The sequence below is a fragment of the Phallusia mammillata genome, chromosome 8 (assembly GCF_965637545.1).
Source record: "Phallusia mammillata chromosome 8, kaPhaMamm4.hap1.1, whole genome shotgun sequence".
Lineage (NCBI taxonomy): Eukaryota > Metazoa > Chordata > Ascidiacea > Phlebobranchia > Ascidiidae > Phallusia > Phallusia mammillata.
Genome location: NC_137259.1, coordinates 7,108,722 through 7,130,245, shown reverse-complemented (window position 1 = coordinate 7,130,245; position 21,524 = coordinate 7,108,722). Strand labels below are relative to the sequence as shown.

The window sequence follows — 21,524 nt, the reverse complement described above, 5'->3', positions numbered from 1 at the left end:
TTCGTAATTTCTAGCTTTTTTCCATAAAAAGGGGGAATAGTTATTCATTTGATTGTTCACGAGGGCAACGAAAAAAGGTTAAGAACCATTGATTTTAGGTACAGTCAGCTTGCAAGTTTTTTTCAACAGTTTTCTAGTTTAGTGGAGCAAGCTTGTCGGTATTATAAACTTGGGGTTAGAAATTAGCGTAATCAGCTTATTGCACAGCAATAATTCGGTATGACTGTAGAGAGATCTTTATACCTGCGGTAGATATTCATCATTTATTAAGTTAACTCCGTTTCGGTTGACAATCTTCTGGAACATTCTCTTAATTTCCATGAGAATTGTAAATGGCTCCTGTAACATAAATGATACACTGACGACCGTTCACAACATCTTGTATCCAATAAATACACTTTATCCATTTTGAGCCAAGTGGTTAAGCCAAGTATTCGCGACAAGATAGCCCACCGTGCATTTCTTCAGTATTTCGCTGTGTCTCTTTACCAAGCCTTGAACCGATCTAAGGGAATTTCCAAAGGCGATTTGTTGCTGGAGATGACCGTCACCTGGACCTCGAACCCAGTCGTGAACCTAAAGTTTGTTATCAAAGTTTCAGGTTTCTTCAAGCATGCGGCACAAAAGCATCCCGTTTGGCATGGTTGATAAAGAATAGTTACAGTTCGCACAGAACAGCGGCTATTAAGATTATTTATTACCGTTTGTATGATTGCTACCGCTAATTGGGATCTGATAAATTTTATTTACCCCATTTAAAAAAATGAGATTGCAAACTATGACGTCACGAAAAGGCCTTCAACCGACCATACAACTGTTTTAAGGCATAAATAAAACAAAATTACAACCATTAGTAATTTGCTAAGAAACTTACAACTTGAAGGTTTTCCTTGATACGACGTGGTGTAAAAAGTTCTTCACTCTTTCCTGGCGTTTGGTCCAACTCTGGAATACCAGTAACAGTTTTCCTTCGTAACCGTTTCTGTGACCTCCCTTGGTTATTAGCTGGTTGGGGAGAAGTTTCTTCCAGTTTGTGAAGGATTTTCTAAAATCGCAGTCGTTTCACTAACCTCACTTATACTCAGCAATGTGTTTTATTGAGAGAAAAAAACAGAAACATATTATTTTTTTGCTTTTTTGACTAGCAATAACAAGTTAGATCAGGATTTCTTAACCTTTTTACACCCACTACCAATTTCAGCATTATTTTCAAAACGATATTTTATCCAAAAAAATGACATTTTTGGTGATCAATTTATGACCAAACCGACCTAATTTTACAAACAGCCCAGACGACACGTTTATTATACTGTAGACCAGCAAATAATTTACATACCAGTTTTACTACGCAGGAGAGTTACAATGTAAGACGTTTACAAATACCTGTAGTTGATTGATAGTATCCATCATCATCATTCCTTCGTCTGATATTGGCTGCGAAGGACTGCTATGAAACCCAGTCTCACTATGAACTCTCTTCAACTGCTCCAGCAATCTTTCACCTGCAAGGTAATTCATATAAGTTATACGACGTATTACTTCTACTCTTTAATCACAACTAAATTAGGGTTATGCGAAATATAAAGTGTGAATCAGATTGACCTTTGAAACCTATACGTGCAAAGAAAAAACATACAGTGCTTATCTGCAGAAGAAAAGTTATATTTTTTACACCCAACAGCAACTTATCCGATGCTTGTACTCAGTAACTGAGCCGCTGACTTTGAAAAACGCTACCTGCAATTTTTGGTAGGCTAATAAAGCGAAATTTAACATTGTGTAAGTTTACCTTGTTTTAAAGTTGTGTTTGGAAAATTCGCCAAAGCATTTCGTAGTTGCCGCTTAGCGCTGTCTGTTGTTGAGGTTTGTGGATCATCCTTACAAAGATTCGGGACACTTCTGCAGGAGGGCAACGGTTTTCTGTATAAAACATGCATAAAACACATTGAGTTTAAAAACAAAAAATCAACACTAAAACTGAAAGGTGTGCCAACCTTACTTTTTGGTAAATAGTTGGTCCCAGTCACATAACGCTTTATGATACGGCGTAGCAGCGGCGCGTTTAGTCATGATCCAGCAACTGTGCCCCTTTTTGCGCACCATAACGTTTCAACGTTGCGCAGCTACTATCGGCTTGATGAATGTTTTAGAGCTATTGTGACGCTAAGTGTTTTTTACCGAGGTAAATTAACTCAACTCAACCCAGAGGTGCCATTAAAGAGAATTTCAAATGATTACCATAACCAAATCAGACTGATTTAAACTCGCAAGGTTATTGGTTTTAATCCCGGTAAGTTTCTAGTCTTTGCCTGAGCAAGTGAGCACCCATTTATCAAACACTTGACAAAAAGATTGAAGACCATTTTTATAAACCTTAAGCTATAAATTCTAGTAAATTGATTCCGGACATAATTCTTTTTTCCGTTACCATAAAACCATTTCCACCACTCATACTATATATCACAAGTTTGGAAATGTTAGCTTCTATTGTAAAATCATTTACCTATCTTATATAGAACAAATATATAAGCAATAAATACGACAGGAACTTGACTTGAACTAACTTACCCATCATTGTCAATGTAATCATTTTCTTCTCTCTCCCTTCTTTTTCGCAAATATCTCGGCCCGTTTCGACTGTTCTTTACATTAACAGCATCTGATCTAGACCTTGCCAGTTTTTCATCTGTCAGGTCTTCGTCGCTATCTGATGAGTTGCCAGGAACAGCGTAAAGGTGGCAGTTTGGAGCTGGTCCCACTTCGTACTGCGTCTTTGGCCGGGAGGAGCGCCTCTTTTCTCTTTCTTTCTCTCTTTCCCTTCTCTCCCTCTCCGGCGGCAAACTCCTGGGAAAAAATGCGTTGTGCTATTTTGGTTTGGGTTGTGCATTTTGCTGATTAGTGTTTGCGGACAAATTGGATCAGCAACAGTTGGAAAAGATTTCATTTTTTAAACAATTAATTTTTTTTATGTTAAAATTTTTGTTTCGTACCAAATCTTCTGCAAAGCATTTAAAGTTATGCAGCATTTTCAGGAGTTAAAACCTTAAAATCACTGCAACATGCCTAGGACCTCATCTTAAATAGTTACTAAGCTATATTGTCACCGCACAAACCACATTTTTATAGGGCTTTAAATGCCAAATTGAGGTTTGATTTAATCAAAAAAATATTTTTAAACATATATCATATGGTGTTTTTAAATATTTAGTTTTCCATACTTCACCAGGTATGTCACACCGGTTTTCTACAATTCTAAATCCGTACCTGCTTCGGCGACGACGGGGTGGAGGAACAGGGCTTTCGTATCGGCCAGGAGAAGATTTTGAAGTCCTTGGAGCAGGGACGGGTGTCGCTCTAAAACATTGTACCACATTTAACACTACTATACAGTGTAAAGTTGGTACGTCAGGAGAATCAAAAACTCGTATTCAAATAGTTTATGGTGTAATTTGATTCAAATTGCTTGTTTATAGTTTGTTTCGATGTATCAGTCTTCAAACCCCAGCCATATGTCTGCTCTTTGCTGCCACATGTCACTATACATCATTTGGACTTGGTGTTCAAAAGGTGGCCGACGCCGAAAATACGCGTTTTAGTTCAAATAAAGTTTCCAATGTCACGTGCAAAGTATAGGATATTTGAACGCAAACTTTGAAACACAAATAATGCTCAAGTCGCGAGAAGCCCTAAAGTAAGAAAAATATCCACCAATTTACAACATACTCAACCAGTTCTTACCCTTCTTCTTTTGGAATGTGATACACGTATTCTCCACTTCGACTTGTGCTGTGAATCCGGGGTTTAGGGGAAGGCACTTGTGGTTGCGGTTTCACTGTTATCCTGCCTCTAGATGGCGTATTAGAGGAGCTGCTTGTGTGAGTCTGGCCTGTAGCGTGACCACTGTCGCTGTAGTCAAAGCTTGAAAGCGATTTGTCGTTCTGAGGCAAAAACGTATGTTAGGATTTAGGCATGTCTGACGGTTTGCAAAGAGTCTATGCACCCCTCATATAAGACTTTTTTTAACGAGTATTAGTATTCCTATGAATAAGCTGTTGCTGCTAGGCATAATATCAAATTTATAGAGCTCTTTTTTTGTATTTTATACCAACGTTTTGGCGTCCTATATACAGGTTGCCTTTATCAGGGATTAGTATTCCTAGTTGGCAAAATACAAAACGAAAACAGCAAAGCTTTGTGCAGTAAAAATCAGATTAAAAAAAACACAGGTAGAATAGGAAAGTTGTAGGGGAAAGCAGGGCAATGAGGGACGTTAACAGATAAACGACCATAATTAACTTATTTCATAACATTTTTTTAGTTTTTTTATTTTAACTGGTTGATTTTACATTAATAAAGTCATAGACGAAAAATGGCTTTTAAGTTTTGACCGGAAAAGAAATTATTTCAAATTTCATTTTTTTGTTTTTTGTCCCTCTTTACCCCACAGTCGGGGCAATTAGGGACATTGTCACCTTTCCCATTTTGTCACATTTTACTTGTACTGAAGCTTTAGATTTCTATTTTTATTCAACACGCTTCTTAAGCTTAAACTGGTGGCATTTGACTAATTACAAGACAACATGTCTACTTGCCCAGAAATTAGTCTTTTTGATACAATGCATCGAAAACTGAGATTTATATTAAACAGCTGGCACAAAACAAGGTCTCTAAACATATCAAAACATTTTCTCACTACAGAAATAAATTGGAATGAAGTTTTATTTGACAACTAAAATCAGAAAAAATATATACCGGTACCGGTAGAACAGAACAGTGATTTTAAGACAGGTAAAACATAACTTCTAACTTTTCAAGGAGCATTTTAACAAAAATTCCACACAAATTTTCCTTTGCCACTGTAACTAAAACATTTATCATGGCACCAGTATTTGCACACACTACATTCAATCCAGTCCTCAGTCAGTGGTTGCTGGTACAATTCAAGGCAAGAAATGCACCTATAAACTTTTTTCGCATACAGTTTCTTTTGGCTGGTCTTTGTTGGATTCTTGGACTTTGGATTTTTTTTTTTTTTTTGGTTTTGGTTTGCTTCCAGCTGCCACTAAACTGTTCTTAAATGGTGATGATGTTAAAATTTTTGATCTTTTGGCTTTTCTTTTACGGCAGGAGAGTTTAGCATGAGGCAAAAACTCTTGTATGTTTCAGCAGCTTTTCTAAAAGATATTTTTTTGGAACCGATGTCATCCAAAGCTTGCTCTAAGTCTTGCTTCGAGTACTGAGCAATTGCAGTTTTACGTTTATAATTTCTAACCATGATAGTGTAACTTTGACAAACCGAGCTATCCTTACTCAGCTGTATGTACTCTAAGGTAAATACCAGTATGGTACTGAGTAACCTATGCCTATGAACAAACTAGTTAAGGCACCTAAGTTAAGCTCAGGCTAGGCTGAACGTTAAGCTCAGGCTAGACTGAATGTTAGGCTGAGGCTAGGCTAAATGTTAAGCTCAGGCTAGACTGAAGCTCAGGCTAGGACAATGTCCCGCTTTGCCCCCATCTCTCTGTCCCGATTTGCCCCCAACGTACAGCCTCCGAAATTACCATATTTGAAAAACTAAACAAGAGTTTAGCAAAACAACTTTTTCAATGTTTGATCACCATGTTCTAGTGTATCTGATGGAACATAGCCAAGTTCAACTTTTATGCACGCGTAGGCTAACTTAGATGATTTCTGAAACCTTTTCTTATAGTGAATTAAGCTAAAGGAGTATTTCTTTCATAACTGAACGAATGTAAACCAGTTCTTCAAACTTTTCCATCAACTGCTGGACAAGATGGCCGACTTTGCATAAAAATGTTTAGGGGGCGCTAACGACAATATCTGCGAAAATAATCCCTTGTCTCTCTTTGCCTCGTGTCCCGCTTTGCCCTACTTTCCCCTACATATACCACTAAGATTTCCAAACTGTATTTTAGGTTTGACTGATTAGTTAACAAGTTTAACTTACGTCCATTGATATTTATTACATAAACTTTTGCATTTTATTCATCCGACATTTTGACGTCTCATACCAAAACATCGTGTTATAAGAACGACTGACATTTCCCTAATAAAGAAGCCCCGTATGAGACGTTCAAACGTCGGATGATTTGTTTATATTTGCCGGTTAAACAAAAAGGAAAGTTTATAAAATATTAATAAATATATTGGCAACAACACTATATTTATTGATAGTCAATACGTTTGAAATGCAGCTGATACCACCATGGTGGATACGGTACCGTATGCATACGGTATTTCAATGACTAGTCAAAGGGAAATCGAAACACACGCAGTACTTTAATGTTATGGAATTTAGTGTAAAATCTAAAATTCCTGCGCAAAATATACTTTCATGGCCTGCAAAGTGGTTCAAATTGGATGTTTTCAAATTTACCGGATCTTGTTTTGCCACACTTCCAACAGTTTGAATAAAGTCAAGTTTCTCCTCAGCCTCTGTAACGTATTTCTCGAAATTAATTCTGTTCCGGATCCACTGGTGATGGTCGTAACAAAGAGTTCCACCGAACTCAGACGTCAACTGACCCGGATTAATGTAGCGAGAGAGTTTTTCCACTGAAACCAGTATCGTCTGAAAGTAGTCGACAAAATGTGTTTAAAATTGTAAAAGCGAATTTAGTTTGTAATATGTTACAGTATTAGATGATCATAAATTGATTATTGGGATCAGCCCTGAAGCGTCTATGCAGACCCGCTATCATAGCACACACAAATAGAAATCACAGTACGCCAGGCCCATGGAATGTGTTGTTCGAGACTCATTCCTGTTGTAGGTTCGATTCCCACCGCAGGCTTGATTTTAGTTATAACGCCTTCAATAAGCCTGGCGTACTGCGATTCATATTACAGTGTCACAATTTAACTAACAAGCTGTAAAGCATTAATTTATTTATTTGTTTAACGCACAAAATTAAACTACCAAGATTTTTTGGCTTTGCCTTTCCGACCAAAACGGTTTTTTTTTTAAAAAAAACAAAAAGCAAATTGTATGTACTGACATATTTTTGAAAGAAATACATAATTTAAACTTCAATGGCAAAATGGAAATTTTACATTTTGCTCAGTTATTGTGTTTACTGCGTTACCTCAAATCCAAGACGTTCTTTAAATTTCTTGAACTTAAAATTGGCCCTCTGCTTCTCCCAGAACTCAGAGGGCTTCACAATGCACACCAGTCCGACCTTATCTCGCAGACAATACTGAAAACATAATGTTCATGCAAATAACAAGATTATACTCTGTAAAGCCTGGCTTTTCAAGCCGGGTTCGGGCCTGAGTTTGAATAACAAGGTTTTGATTCGGACCTAACTACACACAGGCCTCATTTGTAGTGCAGTTTTATCAATTTAATTCGGGTTGGGACGTAGATCGGACCAGGTTCGGGTTTGCCTTTGGGTTCAGGCCTGCTTCGGGTCCTAATTTCAGGCCCGTTTACAACTTTGATACTCTGTCCATAAATGTAAAACTTCCTAAAACTATCACACCGCACACAGGCAAATACCTGTAAGATCCTGACTAGCGGTTTGGCAGCGTTCCAGGTTGACCCTCTGACATCAAGCAGAACAGTAAAACGGCGTTGGTCACTGAAAATTGCAAATTGTGTAATTGTGTTGCAAAGGAAAAGTATTTATATCGAACGAACAACAGCATAATACTTCTCGTATCCTAAGTCTAAAAGAATTATTCAGCTAGGTTTCATCTACGAACTGCATAACGAGAGATGGGCAAGATAAGATGTATTGATGTGTTGACAAAATAAAACTATTTAATATAGGGCCCATTCTAAGACGAAATCAAAGTCCGTGTTTAGAGATAGTTAACTTTTTTCACAACAAATCTAACGCAAGTTAAACATATACAAGTAATTGCATTATAAATGAAAACAAAACCACAGCGCTTGTCGAAACAGTAAAAAAATGTATTAGCGTTTAAAACTGACATTACATTATGATCAGTGTATCGGCTTCTTTTAAAGCAACTATTTAAATTGTAAATATAGTATTTACAATTTGTCGCAAAAAAAAACACAGGACAGCTGCAGTATTTTCGAGTGACGTCGTAACTGTTACGAGTTTAATCGCACTAAAGAGAGTTACCTGCACTATTTTTAAGTTACGTTGCACGAAAAAAGGTTACCAAGCGGGGTACCAAGCGCACCTAGCGCACCTGTAGTATTCGAAGGCACCCTCCCCACGCGTACTTAAATGTAATGCGGGGAAATGTAATTTCGAAATTCTAAGGTATCACTATGACCCCAACCAAGTCTGTAAATAGGCTTCGGACATTGCAATGAAGATCGCGATGCATAACAAGTCTGCATTTGTTACTTATAACATTTATGTCGCGTCCAAATGTTTAATACCCACTGTACTATGACATACCTGAGTATTGAAGATAGGTATCGTAAAGTGGTGCTGATTGCGTGCTCGGTGTAAGGGTAACGCTCGGTAATGTTTGGAATCGTTACTATGTGACCCCCTCGTCTGTCCTTTCCACCTGGTTAAACCACAATCACAGTCACAACAAAGAATTCGTCATTCACAAATACGTTTAGACACAAAAGGACCTTGCTATTGTGCTCAGATTCTTAATCGCTGTTACCTCGACACGGCATGAGCTTTCATATAAAAGAGATGCCTGGTCTTTTAAATCAATACAAACGTTTTGTTTGTTGAACGATTATTTCGGTTTCTGTACACAATGGCTACAGAAGGTGCCATTGTCTTAACCTTGTCAAAAAGGCAGACCGTTGACTGCCCGTGGCAGAGGTTGACAAATAAAAGCTCAACGTTCTGTGTATTTGCAAATATATAAACATTAACTTCCAGATCCTAGAATTGTAAGGAAAACAGCCCAAAGTTTAGGCCCTACACCAAATCGACGATATGACATGATCAAACGACATTCTCTGAAGTTTTTAGCAATACAAGTGAAAAACCGTAGTGTCTTTGTGAGAACTCAGAGTTTTGCTGCTACATACCAGAAAGAAAGGCAATTTTGCGACACAGAATCTCTTTTATGTCCTTGGCTTCAACAGCACCTGGAAAAATACACAATTGGTGTTAATTTATAGTTTGTTGTTGATTTTTTATTTAAACAGCAATCACTTTTACTGCGCAATGAAATATCCAACTTTTAATAGTAATATCATATCAGCTTTACCAACACACTTGTTTTTTTTAAGTACTCGATAACACGGGTTCAAAAAGTGCAAGGAAAGCCCTAAAAAACGATTTTGTGCATTATTTTGATTTGCTACACATGTAAATAACAATTGACTCCTAAAGTATTCATACTACAACCGTTCTTCACTATTACATGTATTTAGTAGTCGCTGAGGCAAAAATATGGTTGGAGAAAAACTGCGTGCATGAAACGACGTGGGTGTAACACTACAATACAGTTGCGCGCCAAACCACCTTAGTTCAAAGCTAATCGGTGGCGCAACTGGCTTTTGTTTTCCATTTGCAGTCGTTTGTCCCGCGTTCGCTTGACTCCTTTGAAGCACCATCGACAAGCCACTCACTAACTACGATCGAGCCCAAACTTAGCTCTAGCTTAAAACCCAAACGCTGGAACTAAATAGCCCTGCCATCTAATTTGCTAGACTACAAGTGTTGTAAATTACAGCCATTTGGAATTAAGCACTTTGGTCACATTTTTTGTCAAGTGTTTGTTTAAGGAAACAGTTACAAGCTGTTGAAAGTTGGGAATTGATGTATTTAACTGTTGGATTAGGCCTCCAACATGGTTTTTGCGTCGTTGAAGGGTTTTGTTCGAGAATCTTGTGGACGCTTCATGGTCATTGCTACTCAAGCGTGAAACTGTTGCTGTTATTCACATTGCACTTGACTGGTAAATTTATCAGTCACGGTTTATGCAAGAAGCAGCGTAAACTCTGCAACACTTGATAGTCAAGAGCAACAGGCTTATTTTTGCAGTCAGTAATGCATTGCAAAGACTCCACTAAATTAATTCTGTACAATAAAAATCCATTTTTGATATATTAATCAAGAGTCTTTCAAGACACAAATGTTTTTTTACTGTTTTCAAGCCATTTATGTCATCATAAACGGGTAATGACAAATATATGTACATAAACCAGATATGTTGGTAAAAAGTGTTTTGTGTTGGGTAAACATTAATTTAGTTACCATACGTAGAACCAGTAGTGGGATTCATTTTTTTGTCAGCCGGTTCTACCACAAAAGTCATATTTTTCAGTCGAGTTCTGTTACAAAAAGTCATTTGACAGTACCCAGTGATGCTATTCTATAGAACCGGTGCGAACCGGCTGAATCCCACCACTGCGTAGAACATATTATAAAAACTAACACACTTTCATAACTTCAAGCTTTCGATTTAGATCAAAACGTTTACCCTAATTCCACACATCGTCATAACACACTGCTGCGGGCGTCAAAAATCAATTTTATCAAACAACTCACCAATTTTGTTCCCAGCCTGATTTTCGCGTCGCTTTTCAGCCGGTATAGGAGTAAGATAATCACAACTTGGTGCTCTTCCACCTTCTCGGGGCTGTACGCTATACCATAACTTGTCAGTAGTCGACATTTTGACGGTTTTGAAGTTTTTTCACATGATGGCCAAATATAAATTTAAATTTTTAAGGGTAAAGAAAGAAAATCTACAATGTACAACCTAATTGGTTAGGTGAACACACATAGACGCCGAGTGGGCGCCGCCACCTTGGGTTTGTAAAGCACGGTGGCGGCCACGGTGGATATTTAGATTTGTTTGTAGTGGTCGAAACATCGTAAAATCTGAAGAAATTTGGGAACAATTTTGCTTTTAAACAAACGTGCTGGCAAAAAAGAAACAAAAAACTGCAACCTGTTTTGATTAGTGCCTTGTTCATAACGCCTAACACACAATTGTTTGCAAGTGAATGTTTGGCCATTATTGTGTACAATTTGATTGTTTTGTAATAAATGGGTATTTTAGGTGATAAAAAGCAACAACAACGTGATAAGACATTTTTTAACGCTGCTAAACCAATGATAAACGTTACACAGCAAAGTGTTTTTTTATGATTTTGACAAACGTTGCAATCTGTTGGAAGTTTGTTGGGCTTATGTGGTTGCACGCATTAGTGACGTTACATAAAAAGACGTCATACTTTAAGTCCGCCACCTTGCATTTTTGCAAAACTCGGCGCCTATGTGAACACATATTTTCAAGATTAAACCACAAAACTTGTTGCGATTTTACATCAGGCAAACATAAACTAATCTTTAGGGGTGAAGTTAAAAGCAGCATTTCAACACAGAGGGAAAAGAACGTGGTTCAAACGTTCAAAAATTACAGCAGATAAAATTATAAACTCTTCGTTAGTAGGTTTTTGTATGATAATACTTACTTCGTATTTGTAGCGACTGTTTCGTTCGATTATGTACACAAGATAGGTCCGTTTACCTACTTTCATTTTATACCATATCACATGCTGTTTTGTTCAATATACCAACAGCTGAATATGTGTGCGTCCATATGAAGGTCTAAATCGGCTAAAAACCCTTTCAAAAAAACGAAGCAACGCTGGCTACTATACGCAAAGTATTAACTATAAAGCATTTCATGTTTGTTTTTCTCGTCGAATTTTTGTCACAATAAGATTCATAAAACCAAATTTACAAGCCATTTCGACAAAACAATGGGTCAATTGTCTGTTAATTCACAACAACAATCAATTGAATCCTTTAATGGTAGGCGCCTCTCGCTTCGAGCGATTAATGGCCATCAAGCAGCAGATTAGGTATTTGCATCAACGACATTGCATTAAAATCGTGTTGCTAATGACATGCCTTTCAATATTAGGGTTTCGTGTCAAAACAACAACACCAGTAAAACCGAAACGTTGTTTTTCAAAAAATTGCTGTGTTCCTATAATATACAATAGAGCTTTTCTTCACTAACGATATTACTCCAAATTCAGGCCTCCTATATGTTAAGAGATTGCAGCGTTTTAAATTAAGCGTAGTATATAAACTGACACTACAATAACAAAACAATAAGCCATCAATGGTTTTGGTAAACTTAATCTTTACTGACTGTGAAGTTAAGAGTCAAAAGTATTGGTAGCGCAGCGCATTACCAATGCAAAAAGGCTGGATTTTCAAGTTATTGTAGATAGTACAGTCCATTTCTTTTGTGCACACCTAAACATACAATATACGCAGCAGGTAGGTTACTAGCTAAATATATTGCTTTTCGAGTAGCCCACTTTGATAAACTAAAGGTAGCTGTAACTACGCTATGTACTTATGATTATGGCATATACCTTATTAAATGCGTGCTAAATGCTTTATGTACTACCTGTTTGCCTTCACACATTTACACACGTAAACCGTTACCAGACAAATACAATCCGAGCTTTTGTGAGCTAAACAATTACACTACCTCTATCAGAACTTTCAGCAATTGTCCCTCCTTTGCTATTGAAGGTCCACCACGCACAACAAGGCTCTCTCGCATTCCCAGCAAGGTTTTACTGGCAGTGCGCTGTTTCGAGAGCAACTCGAGCGCACTCAGCCTCGCTCGGCGCGCGATTGGTAACTTGACTCTGTTTCTGTTGTGCGCCAAAAATGGTCGGTATGATATCAATTGCTCTTTTGCGTCGTCTAGTGGTAAATTTAATCGACAATGAACAAATCCAAATTTTATCGGCCATGTAGGCTAAAATATATTACATATAAAACCAACATTTATACACATATGAAGTATAAAACAATAAAATATGTTTCAAACCAGCTAAATATAACCTGATACTTAAAACAGTGACAAAAACGTCAGAATACATTTATTAAACCAAAGAAACAACGAAAAACCCGAATCTACTGCAGTTTTTTGTACACCGCAGATAAAAAACAGTCAACTCCACAGATTACATTTTTCTGGTTTAATTTTACTTCGTGCAACAATAGAAAAAGACACAAAAAATATCACCGTGCAACAATCGTAAGTTCAGTAAAACAATGCGTTCCATAATACTGCAAAATCGTCCGACAGCAAACTGTTACTCTGCTTACTGTATTATCTGATTCCAATTTTTTAATAAAGCGGTCGCCTTATGTTTCATGAGGTGGGTTAGTAAAAATAATTATTTTATCCATTTAATTTAAGACAAGCTAAATGCATGGTTTAATATACAAATTCAATTAACCGGAGCTTTTTTGCTTTTCAAAACGCACTTTTTAAAAAAGCTTAACTATAACCGATAAATGGAAGCACTGCACTGTTTTCTAATAGTACTTAAGCTGGTAAAAGCTATGTAAACACAAAAGCAGCAAAGTTGTAAGGAGGAGAAGATACAAGTCTAATACCGCACTGTACCTCAATTTTTTTACCCTAATTAAAATAAAAAGTCTAATATTTAAGCTCAAGTTTCTAACCGAAATAAAAATTTGGCGGGCGTTTAACCAAAACAAAAACACATGAAAATTTGCAAACTGTACATGAAAATTTGCACAACGTATTGTTACTCAAACTCGCGTACATTCGCGTAAAAGGAATGAAATTATGGTGCAAGTAAATTTTTTAGATTTTTTAAACTTGAACCAGTCTTAACCCACACCCAGATCAAATATGGACATAAATAGCCCAGGTCGATTTAAAACTCAACATAGCACGTTTAAAATATTGTACGCTTAAGAACCACTACATAGGACTGGCTAAAAATGTGCAGACAACGTGTCTCCAACAACAATTAATACCCTCAGATTCTAATCACAAAATCCAATAATCTCTTCAAGGCCCCAGAAAAATGTTTGATTTGCAGACCAGATTTTAAGAAGGATAATCCTTTCCGTCTAGTTGCATCTGAAACATAATTTCCTTTTTGTACCACAAACACTATTAAGTGGTGTTGGTGTTCAACAAAATTGCTGATTTTTACCTGGTATCTTTGGTCAAACTTTTTCTTTTCGAAGAACCTAAAAACATTGAAATAACGTATTTTTAGTTGATACAACACATGTTATTTAAAATTGATAACTCTTAGTCCTTTTGGTGAATGAAAAATAACACAAAATACGACAAAAGATTTAGGATTGTTTCGTATCATGCTGTTAAAGCGAAATACGTAACTAAAAATATGATAAAAATAACTAAAAATAACGTTTTTTCTTGAATTAAAGCCTATTTCTGCATTTATTTAAATTTGAAATGTCACATGCCTTACCTGAGCTGGACCCAGGCTGACTGATGACTGAATTCCTTTCCTTTCCGCTGCCATAGCGATTTCCCGAATGTCTGTGATGGTGATGCTTATCTTCGCTTAAACATGGATAGTTACGAGAAAGGTTGCTTGCTTCAGTTTTGGGTTCATTCACAAAAGGCAGACATTCAAGTATCGGTTTGGTCCATGTCTTTCGCACAACGGTGTGTCGTACACAGAACAAGACGAAAACAACAAAACCCTATGAACATAAGTTAATGCGTGTGTTTTTGTCTGGATAATATTTTTATTTGGATATTTGAATTTTACGCTCGCAGCAATTTTGGCTTATTAAATATGGAAACACTTTTCAAAATCAGTCTATGTAAAACTTCAGAATAAGTTTGGCCTAAAATTGGCATCACTGCAAAAAGCATGGAGTAAAACTAAAGATAAATGGAGATAATGATAGAACACCAGCATGCTAGAGCCTAAAACCGTCAGTAAAAAGGCACTTAGCAGATGGAAAAGCAAAGACTGTTTGGTTTACAGTTAAGAGTAAAAAGTCAAATAAAAACACGGTTGTCTGCCCAATATTGTGCATACTAGGTTATGTAATTTCAGAAATAAACATGAACAAATCCAACTTGATTGCAACGTCGAAAAAGCCTACTCAATGCCTAACACTTTACCTGGATCGATGTGAGTATAGTATGGATGCTGTGCATGACGTCAAGGTACAATGGGTTTGAACTGATCATGGCAAGAAATCCGAAACACCAAGAAAGACCAAGCAGGACGCTCATCGTTATCAAATTGCTCAGTTGCTGCATCAAGGTCTGCTTTTTAGCAGTTGATTGGACCTAAGCAAGTGGTGTAATTTTTTGGTAAGTTGATGTTTAAGTACCTTAGTGATCGGATTAAAGACTGGTACCTATGTAGCAAGCTGAACCTGTGCAATGTGTTACAGCCTATTAGGTTATAAAGTTATTCACTGTTTTTTTTTCTTTGTACAGATTGGTTGCGCCATATTGAAACATAACGTCATTTGCTGTACATATTTTACATCATTCACCTTGTTAACTTGCTTTAATTTAGTTTTACTAGCTTGCGTGGTTTTAAACTGTTAATAGAAAAAGGCGTAAGGAATGACGAAGGCCAATTTTTTTGGATTAACATTATTCATGAACCATTTTGGATGTTAAGATACTGATCATACTATTGTTTTTGGTTGGTGTCCAGTAACTGCGACAGGATTGGAAAGACCAACGTAGAGGTTAACAGGCGGTAAAAAAAAGAAAAATATGACTGTTTAATTTCACAACAATGAATACAGTACCTTGCGTCGACCTTTAGTGACGGAGTTGAGAATAAGAGCAAAGGTCCCCACGTTAAACAGCATAATAAGACCAACTGGCAACAAGAAGCCGAAATACAAGGGGAATCCATGAGGCCAACATACGGTGTTACCAACATAACTCGATTCCCAATCTGTAAAACAACACATGTTTGTTCGATGGATCTAAAAACAATGCCCCCTGTTGAAATGTACAACATAGAAAAAACAACAACAAAGTATTCTACAATTCTTCTCTTTCAATACAATACTACACTGTACTTCTTTACGAAATGTTGATAATTAGTTTAGAATACCTTTGAACATACGATGAATCTAAAAACAAACTCACTTTTCTCTGTAGTAGTTGTGTCGTTTGGCATCGGTGCCTCGCCGGTCAGGACATAATGCTGTTTGGCCAATTGTTGACTGTTTTCGGCAAGAATTTTGTGAATTTCGGTTCTAAATAACACAAACGTTATATTACCTTTACAGCAGTTAGAAATAAATCAAAGTTTATTATTTTTCCCCGCAAGGTTTTTCTAATGATATAGTGCCATTGCTACACTACATAATTTACCTCACGTATCGGAACAGTGTACATTGCCTGCAGGTAACTTATCATTATAATGCCTCCATGCTATTGTAATAAAATCGTTACAAAAACTAAATGCAAATTCCTGCACTCTTGACACTTCTTCGACTTCACATTTTACAAAAACGAAAAAACTTAATTTCGACCTTGGAAAAAAGTTTTTAGGACCAAACCCGCTCACGAAAAAAATACGAAATGTACTTGGCTTATTGGATATAGCTGATGTGAATAAAACCCTTACTTGTGCGAATTTTCCCACGTTTCAACGTCTTTATAGAAGAGGGTGTAACCAGCGGACGCTGATACAATGGCAAATGGAAGTCCGTATGCAAAGAGACAAGACTTGAGGATGTATCGATTATCGCCTCCACCAATTAACACTGTAGAGAATTGCAACAACAAAAACTTAGTTTTAAATACTTGGTATTTAGTAATATAGCATACAACTTTAATACAACGCTTCATAAAGATTGGCAATGCAATAAAAAATCTGTCACTGAAATCTAACTTTGAAAAAACACGAAAAAAGTAAAAAGATGTCAAAAAAACGATATCAGATAATATTGTTGTCCAGTAACATGTCATTTTTTAAATAGTTCTTAAAATATGATAAACGATATCTGGTAGCAAATCCAAAATTTTGATCATTGTCAAAGGTCGCCACTGTCAATTGTCTATAAGATTAAATAAAGCTTGCTTAAAACTTGGTTTGTGGTCAGCAAGGGTGTTAAGTTTACCTTTAACAAGTAATGTGTACATGGTGTAGCCCTCTACCGCCATCCAGCACCAGGAGGCAAGCCAGAAGTAATGAAGCATTACAGTGACGAGAGCGCACACTACGTAGTGTTTCGTGGCTGAGATACCAAAGAAGAAGATCGTGTAGGCGAAGAGCAGCGATACACTCAAGTGGGTGAGAATGATCTGTGGTCTCCGTCGGCGCAAAGACCTTAAAAATGCAACGGATTTCAGAAACCCGCTTCTGTATTTGTACGTTTTTGAGTACAAAACGTTTAATCAGTGTTTTTGAATCGTTTTCTTTTCTTTCGGCCACCCGCTGAAAGTTTGGATATTTGCAACAAGTCACTTACTGGCGCCAGTTTGGGGAGTCACTGTTTTACAAGGAGATAAAATGCAATGTAATGTAGTTTATAACGTCACACAAAATAGCGTTTAGGACGCTACAAAAGAATACAAAATGATTAACTTATATTAAGTACCTAAACTTCGGTTTTGGAGTATGTTTTATCTACAAAACAATTAAACAAAGCTTATCAACACACAATATGCTCATTTTTCGCAAATTTAACTTTCGAAAAAAAAATCGGACAATAAAATCAACACGCTCTTAATAATGAAGTCCAAATCTAATGAATTAGAACAAACGTCTTAATCCAAACTAACTGATCGAATATAAAGTTCAAAGGCGTGTAGAAAACTGTAAACGTCCCGTATGATTTCACTCACTTGAATGAGACGTGAATTATAACAGTGAGAGTTAGACCGATGATAGATAAGACACATCCAACATCACCAATATAATCCACCACAGCAGTCGGGGAATTGGCGTGATCATGCGATCCTGCATTCTCTACTGTATCATGTCTGTTTATATCCTGCAACAAAATGAAATTTGATAGATTTCATGCACGATACAAAACGTGCGTAAATTGTGTTTAACTTACCACAGCAACCTATAGGCAAAAACAACACTGATTTTAATATTTAAATATTTCACTTTTTTGAACAAAACAATAAAAAGAATATTTTGCAATTAAACAGCTAGTTAAAATATGTCACATACCACAAGTATTGCGAAATTTGTCAAATGATCGCATTCGCATTTTGGTGCTTGATTTGTGACTTGAATCAATCTGCATCCCTTGGTCGACCAGTTGTCAGTGTTGAAATCCCAAAACCCGCAGGTCAATGCCTTTTTTACCTGTTTACACCAGTTTTATCAGATATTCCAGTGTTCAAGCATGTCAACTTAAATATTTATTTTTGTGAAAATAAAACATATCATTCTAGTTTGCAGGAAGTGCTATGTTACTTGGTAGAGCTACTAACGTAATAACTCAATAAAAAACAGACAAAGTTTGGTTAAATACAGATAGGGGGCTCAAAGAGCGTTTGCAAATATTTAAAAGCAAATTGTGTAAAAATGCTTACGGTTAGGGCTATTCGGTTTTTGGAGAGGAAATATAATAAAAATAGCAATAAAACCAACATATAAACTAAGGTCCTAACCCCATCACAATCCCACTGTAAATAACTGTGCTCTTTACGCCGCATATCGGTATATTGAGCAAACTTTGTCTGTTGTGAGTTCTTATGTGAGTAGCTCCACCACGTTACTTACTGCAGTCACTAATTATAATGACCATCGTCGCAGTATTTTGCTTTACTTGCAATGAGAAAGGCAACATTTGCTACTTTGTTCAAGTTTGTCATTTGCTATGCTTACTGTTGCGTTGGAAATAGAGCTGAAGGAAAATGAGACTGGTTCCGCAAGAGTCGAATTCGCTTCGTTACCTCGAATAGTGGCTGCAATCACCTGCAAATAACACAGCCTATTGGCCCACATATATTCTGTGATATTAGTTTCAAGCAAGCGCCTAAATTATACATTTTTAATATGCAGTAAAGGATGGGAGCTAGTACATATATCGTCATGACCAGTAGGTGCTCAATGTAGACCACTCCAGTTACAATATGTCGTTGTACAGCTGTAATTCTATTTGATTTGATGATGACATTTATTTGGACAAAATCTAAGCAATTTGCTGTGTGATATACACAAGCTGATTAAAGCGTGTATAAAATATTAGCTGCTTTACGTAATTTGCAGTTAGTTACCTGATTCGTTGTGAAGTTTGACGAAGAAAACAAGTCGGCGTTTTTGTAGAGAACAAAGCCGACGCGTGCTGTAGACTGGTTGGTATGAGCGCTAACAGATCTGATTGAGTTCAACGGAATATCAAACAACACTTCTGAAGTGTTTGCTGGTGGTTCAAATCCTACATGACTATCTGCAAAATAAACCAAACGCATAAAACATATTTTTACGCGTATTAGAGTGACTTATATTTCGGGGTAAAACATTTTTTTTAATGCCCGGATAAGGAATTTAACTAACTAATTTAAACCTAATTAGGTCTGCCGAATAACCAATTTAGCAGAAATGGATGCAAAAAAATATGTACCATCGTGTACAACATGTAAAGTAGCTACAACAAAAACAGAAAATACACATACGGAAAATCGTGCAAAGAAACTAATATTACTAAACTAATTTATCGAACCTAAAATGCACGAGCAAGTTAATAAGTCTTTTGTACCTCAAATTTTAAATAAGCCATTTTAGTTTGGGTTTAAATTATACTGGTAGCAACCCAATTATAGCATAAATAGCTTACCATTAGTATCAAGGTCAACGTCATGAACTTGAAACGTGATGATGTGCTCGTTGATGGTCAGTTGTCCAGTATTGCCGAGGTCCACAATGTCCACTAGTGTGTCCATCGCCTTAACGACTCTCTTTCTTTGATGAGACTCGTCATATCGCTTCAGTTCAAAATCTGATTCCAACATTTTGCAGATGTTTCCAATCATAGCCCTTGCTTGAGTTATTGAAGCCTGTAATGCGAAAATAATTTTGTGTTTTACAGCTGATAAATGTTGACGTTACGACATAATCAAAACCGATTTATTCAAACTCATGCCCACACAAGGTCCAAGCCAGCCTAGAAAAACTTTAATGTCAGCATAAGAGTTTTACCGAAAAACTTTTCAATGTCTCAACAAATTAGTTTGTAGACCAGTGGTTCCCAAACTTTTTCATATTTTTTTCAAAACGGTCCCTTTGCCATTATTTCTAGGGCTCGCGGTCCTTAAGCCTAAATGTGTATTTCATAAAAACTAAAGTTGATGGCAGGATTTTAGCTAATTATGCAAAATTACGCATAACAATCATCCAAAGACAGCATATGACATCACAAACAGGACAAAACATTACGATTGTGCGAGAACAATTGCATTTTTGATAGTTGTCATTCAATAAAGGCCATTGTTTAGCAATGGAGACAGTCGATTCTCAATTCTACTTCGATTTAAACTTATTTAGTGGCACAAACTGAAAGATTATACAAATACTTCAACCACTTCGCGGTCCCCCAAAAATTGCCCCACGGACCCCTGAAGCACCGCGGACCCCAGTTTGGGAACCGCTGTTGTAGACGTTCTCTAACCGCCTGCTTTAAAGTTTGTGTTTGTTTTATTTTTATCCTCGGTGTGCAGCCAACGCCTGAATGCGTTATGCTCACAATGAGTCCGCCGTGAACCTGCCGGTTGCGTTTATTGAATCATTTCGTACTTGATTTTATCTCAGGAAGATGGTCATTTCATTTAAGGTCAACCCATCAGATATCACTGGGTAAAAGCAATCCCGCACAAGTCCTTGTGTTATATGTTCAAACACAAATAAACCCGTAATAAACATACCGTGGACAAAGTCTCAAGAGATGAAAACAGTTTGTCGACGTCAACTTCTGCATGAGCATGGGAATCTGCTTCGTGAGGTTTCGTCCAATAATGCACGTGACCCTACAGTGAAATTTGATGCTTGTGAAAAGCTAAGAGGGATGATATAAAATTGTGTAAAGAACTATAAGTATATCGACTCATGTATTAATTCAAATAGGTAGGAATTTTAAAGAAGTGGTGAGTATTTGTACAGTTGTGCATGTTCAGTAGTTAAAAATTTAAAAACAAGGATATTGTCGTTACGTCGTAATGTTCTTCAATAATTTCTCCGTTGCAGTCTGTTCTGTTTCCTCCCGGCATGTCAAAGTAGATCAAACCGTTGACCTCGACACATTTTGCAGATGCAATCGGTACTCCTGTACACACAAAAAATTATAAAGCTTTTAGGGTTGAATATTTAAAACTCACAAATCAATCATAAAATTCTATGATATAATCTTCACATCCTCTTGATATAATCACTACAATACTCTTACATAGCCTTTACTGGTTGTTTTTGTTTTAGTAGGTTTGTTGCGATTGTGGTTAAAATTTTTGGACGATATTAACAATTATCAGGTAGTTCAGTTTTTTTAGAATTCCTAGTCTTTAAAGCGTTTAAAGGGATAGGTGTACAAAACAAGAACGTTCGCAATGTTGGCTTACTTGTTTCTTTACAGATTTGAAGTGAATAGGAAATTTCGCCGACTTCGGTAAATGGAAATTCTAGAATCAGTCCTGGCCCGCCTCCAACTGCCAGTTCAGGGCAGTGACGATAACACACTAAAAACGTAGGGAACGTTTTTTCATAAACTTCTCATTTACAACCTAACTTTACTTCACAAAATGAATTTATTAAAAGTATGAGTAATATTCGA

The 21,524-nt window shown here is 36.7% G+C and overlaps 2 protein-coding genes across 3 annotated transcripts in view; both read right to left on the bottom strand.

The window, feature by feature from the left end:
* LOC145204695 (uncharacterized) overlaps positions 1 to 10,663 on the bottom strand; it is a 37,468-nt gene extending 26,805 nt beyond the window's left edge. Inside the window, exons 1-14 of the mRNA XM_080077288.1 lie at positions 10,470 to 10,663; positions 9,002 to 9,061; positions 8,403 to 8,517; positions 7,523 to 7,604; positions 7,107 to 7,220; positions 6,398 to 6,592; positions 3,739 to 3,938; positions 3,265 to 3,354; positions 2,569 to 2,844; positions 1,790 to 1,920; positions 1,384 to 1,502; positions 875 to 1,045; positions 454 to 576; positions 244 to 339 (exon numbers count right to left, since the gene is read on the bottom strand). Of these exons, the coding sequence (XP_079933414.1) occupies positions 244 to 339; positions 454 to 576; positions 875 to 1,045; positions 1,384 to 1,502; positions 1,790 to 1,920; positions 2,569 to 2,844; positions 3,265 to 3,354; positions 3,739 to 3,938; positions 6,398 to 6,592; positions 7,107 to 7,220; positions 7,523 to 7,604; positions 8,403 to 8,517; positions 9,002 to 9,061; positions 10,470 to 10,596 (1,899 nt within the window). The 5' untranslated portion in view covers positions 10,597 to 10,663. The remainder of the gene's footprint in view (positions 1 to 243; positions 340 to 453; positions 577 to 874; positions 1,046 to 1,383; positions 1,503 to 1,789; positions 1,921 to 2,568; positions 2,845 to 3,264; positions 3,355 to 3,738; positions 3,939 to 6,397; positions 6,593 to 7,106; positions 7,221 to 7,522; positions 7,605 to 8,402; positions 8,518 to 9,001; positions 9,062 to 10,469) is intronic.
* Positions 10,664 to 12,823: 2,160 nt separating this feature from the next.
* Positions 12,824 to 21,222, bottom strand: LOC145204920 (adhesion G-protein coupled receptor G6-like). Of its 2 annotated transcripts, none has more exons than XM_080077534.1 (16): positions 21,144 to 21,222; positions 20,911 to 21,023; positions 20,626 to 20,727; positions 19,542 to 19,761; positions 18,982 to 19,154; positions 18,590 to 18,679; positions 17,927 to 18,064; positions 17,590 to 17,738; positions 16,863 to 17,071; positions 16,367 to 16,505; positions 15,883 to 15,992; positions 15,534 to 15,685; positions 14,887 to 15,057; positions 14,214 to 14,456; positions 13,934 to 13,970; positions 12,824 to 13,857 (listed from the first exon to the last, which is right to left on the bottom strand). In XM_080077534.1, exons 2-15 carry the CDS (start codon positions 20,965 to 20,967, stop codon positions 13,947 to 13,949), a joined length of 1,977 nt encoding a protein of 658 aa, XP_079933660.1. In that variant the 5' UTR covers positions 20,968 to 21,023; positions 21,144 to 21,222; the 3' UTR covers positions 12,824 to 13,857; positions 13,934 to 13,946. The 2 variants fall into 2 exon arrangements, with proteins under 2 accessions (XP_079933660.1, XP_079933658.1); XM_080077532.1 differs by having other exon boundaries at positions 14,219 to 14,456.
* Positions 21,223 to 21,524: the final 302 nt, after the last annotated feature.

Excerpts from the sequence above, each read along its gene's own strand:
- LOC145204920 (XM_080077532.1), bottom strand. The coding sequence starts at position 20,967 with ATGCCGGGAGGAAACAGAACAGACTGCAACGGAGAAATTATTGAAGAA. Across the intron at positions 19,155-19,541 it reads CGTTGACCTTGATACTAATG|ATAGTCATGTAGGATTTGAA; the intron begins GTAAGCTATTTA and ends TTTATTTTGCAG. Across the intron at positions 16,506-16,862 it reads GTACACATTACTTGTTAAAG|TGTTAATTGGTGGAGGCGAT; the intron begins GTAAACTTAACA and ends AATTCTCTACAG.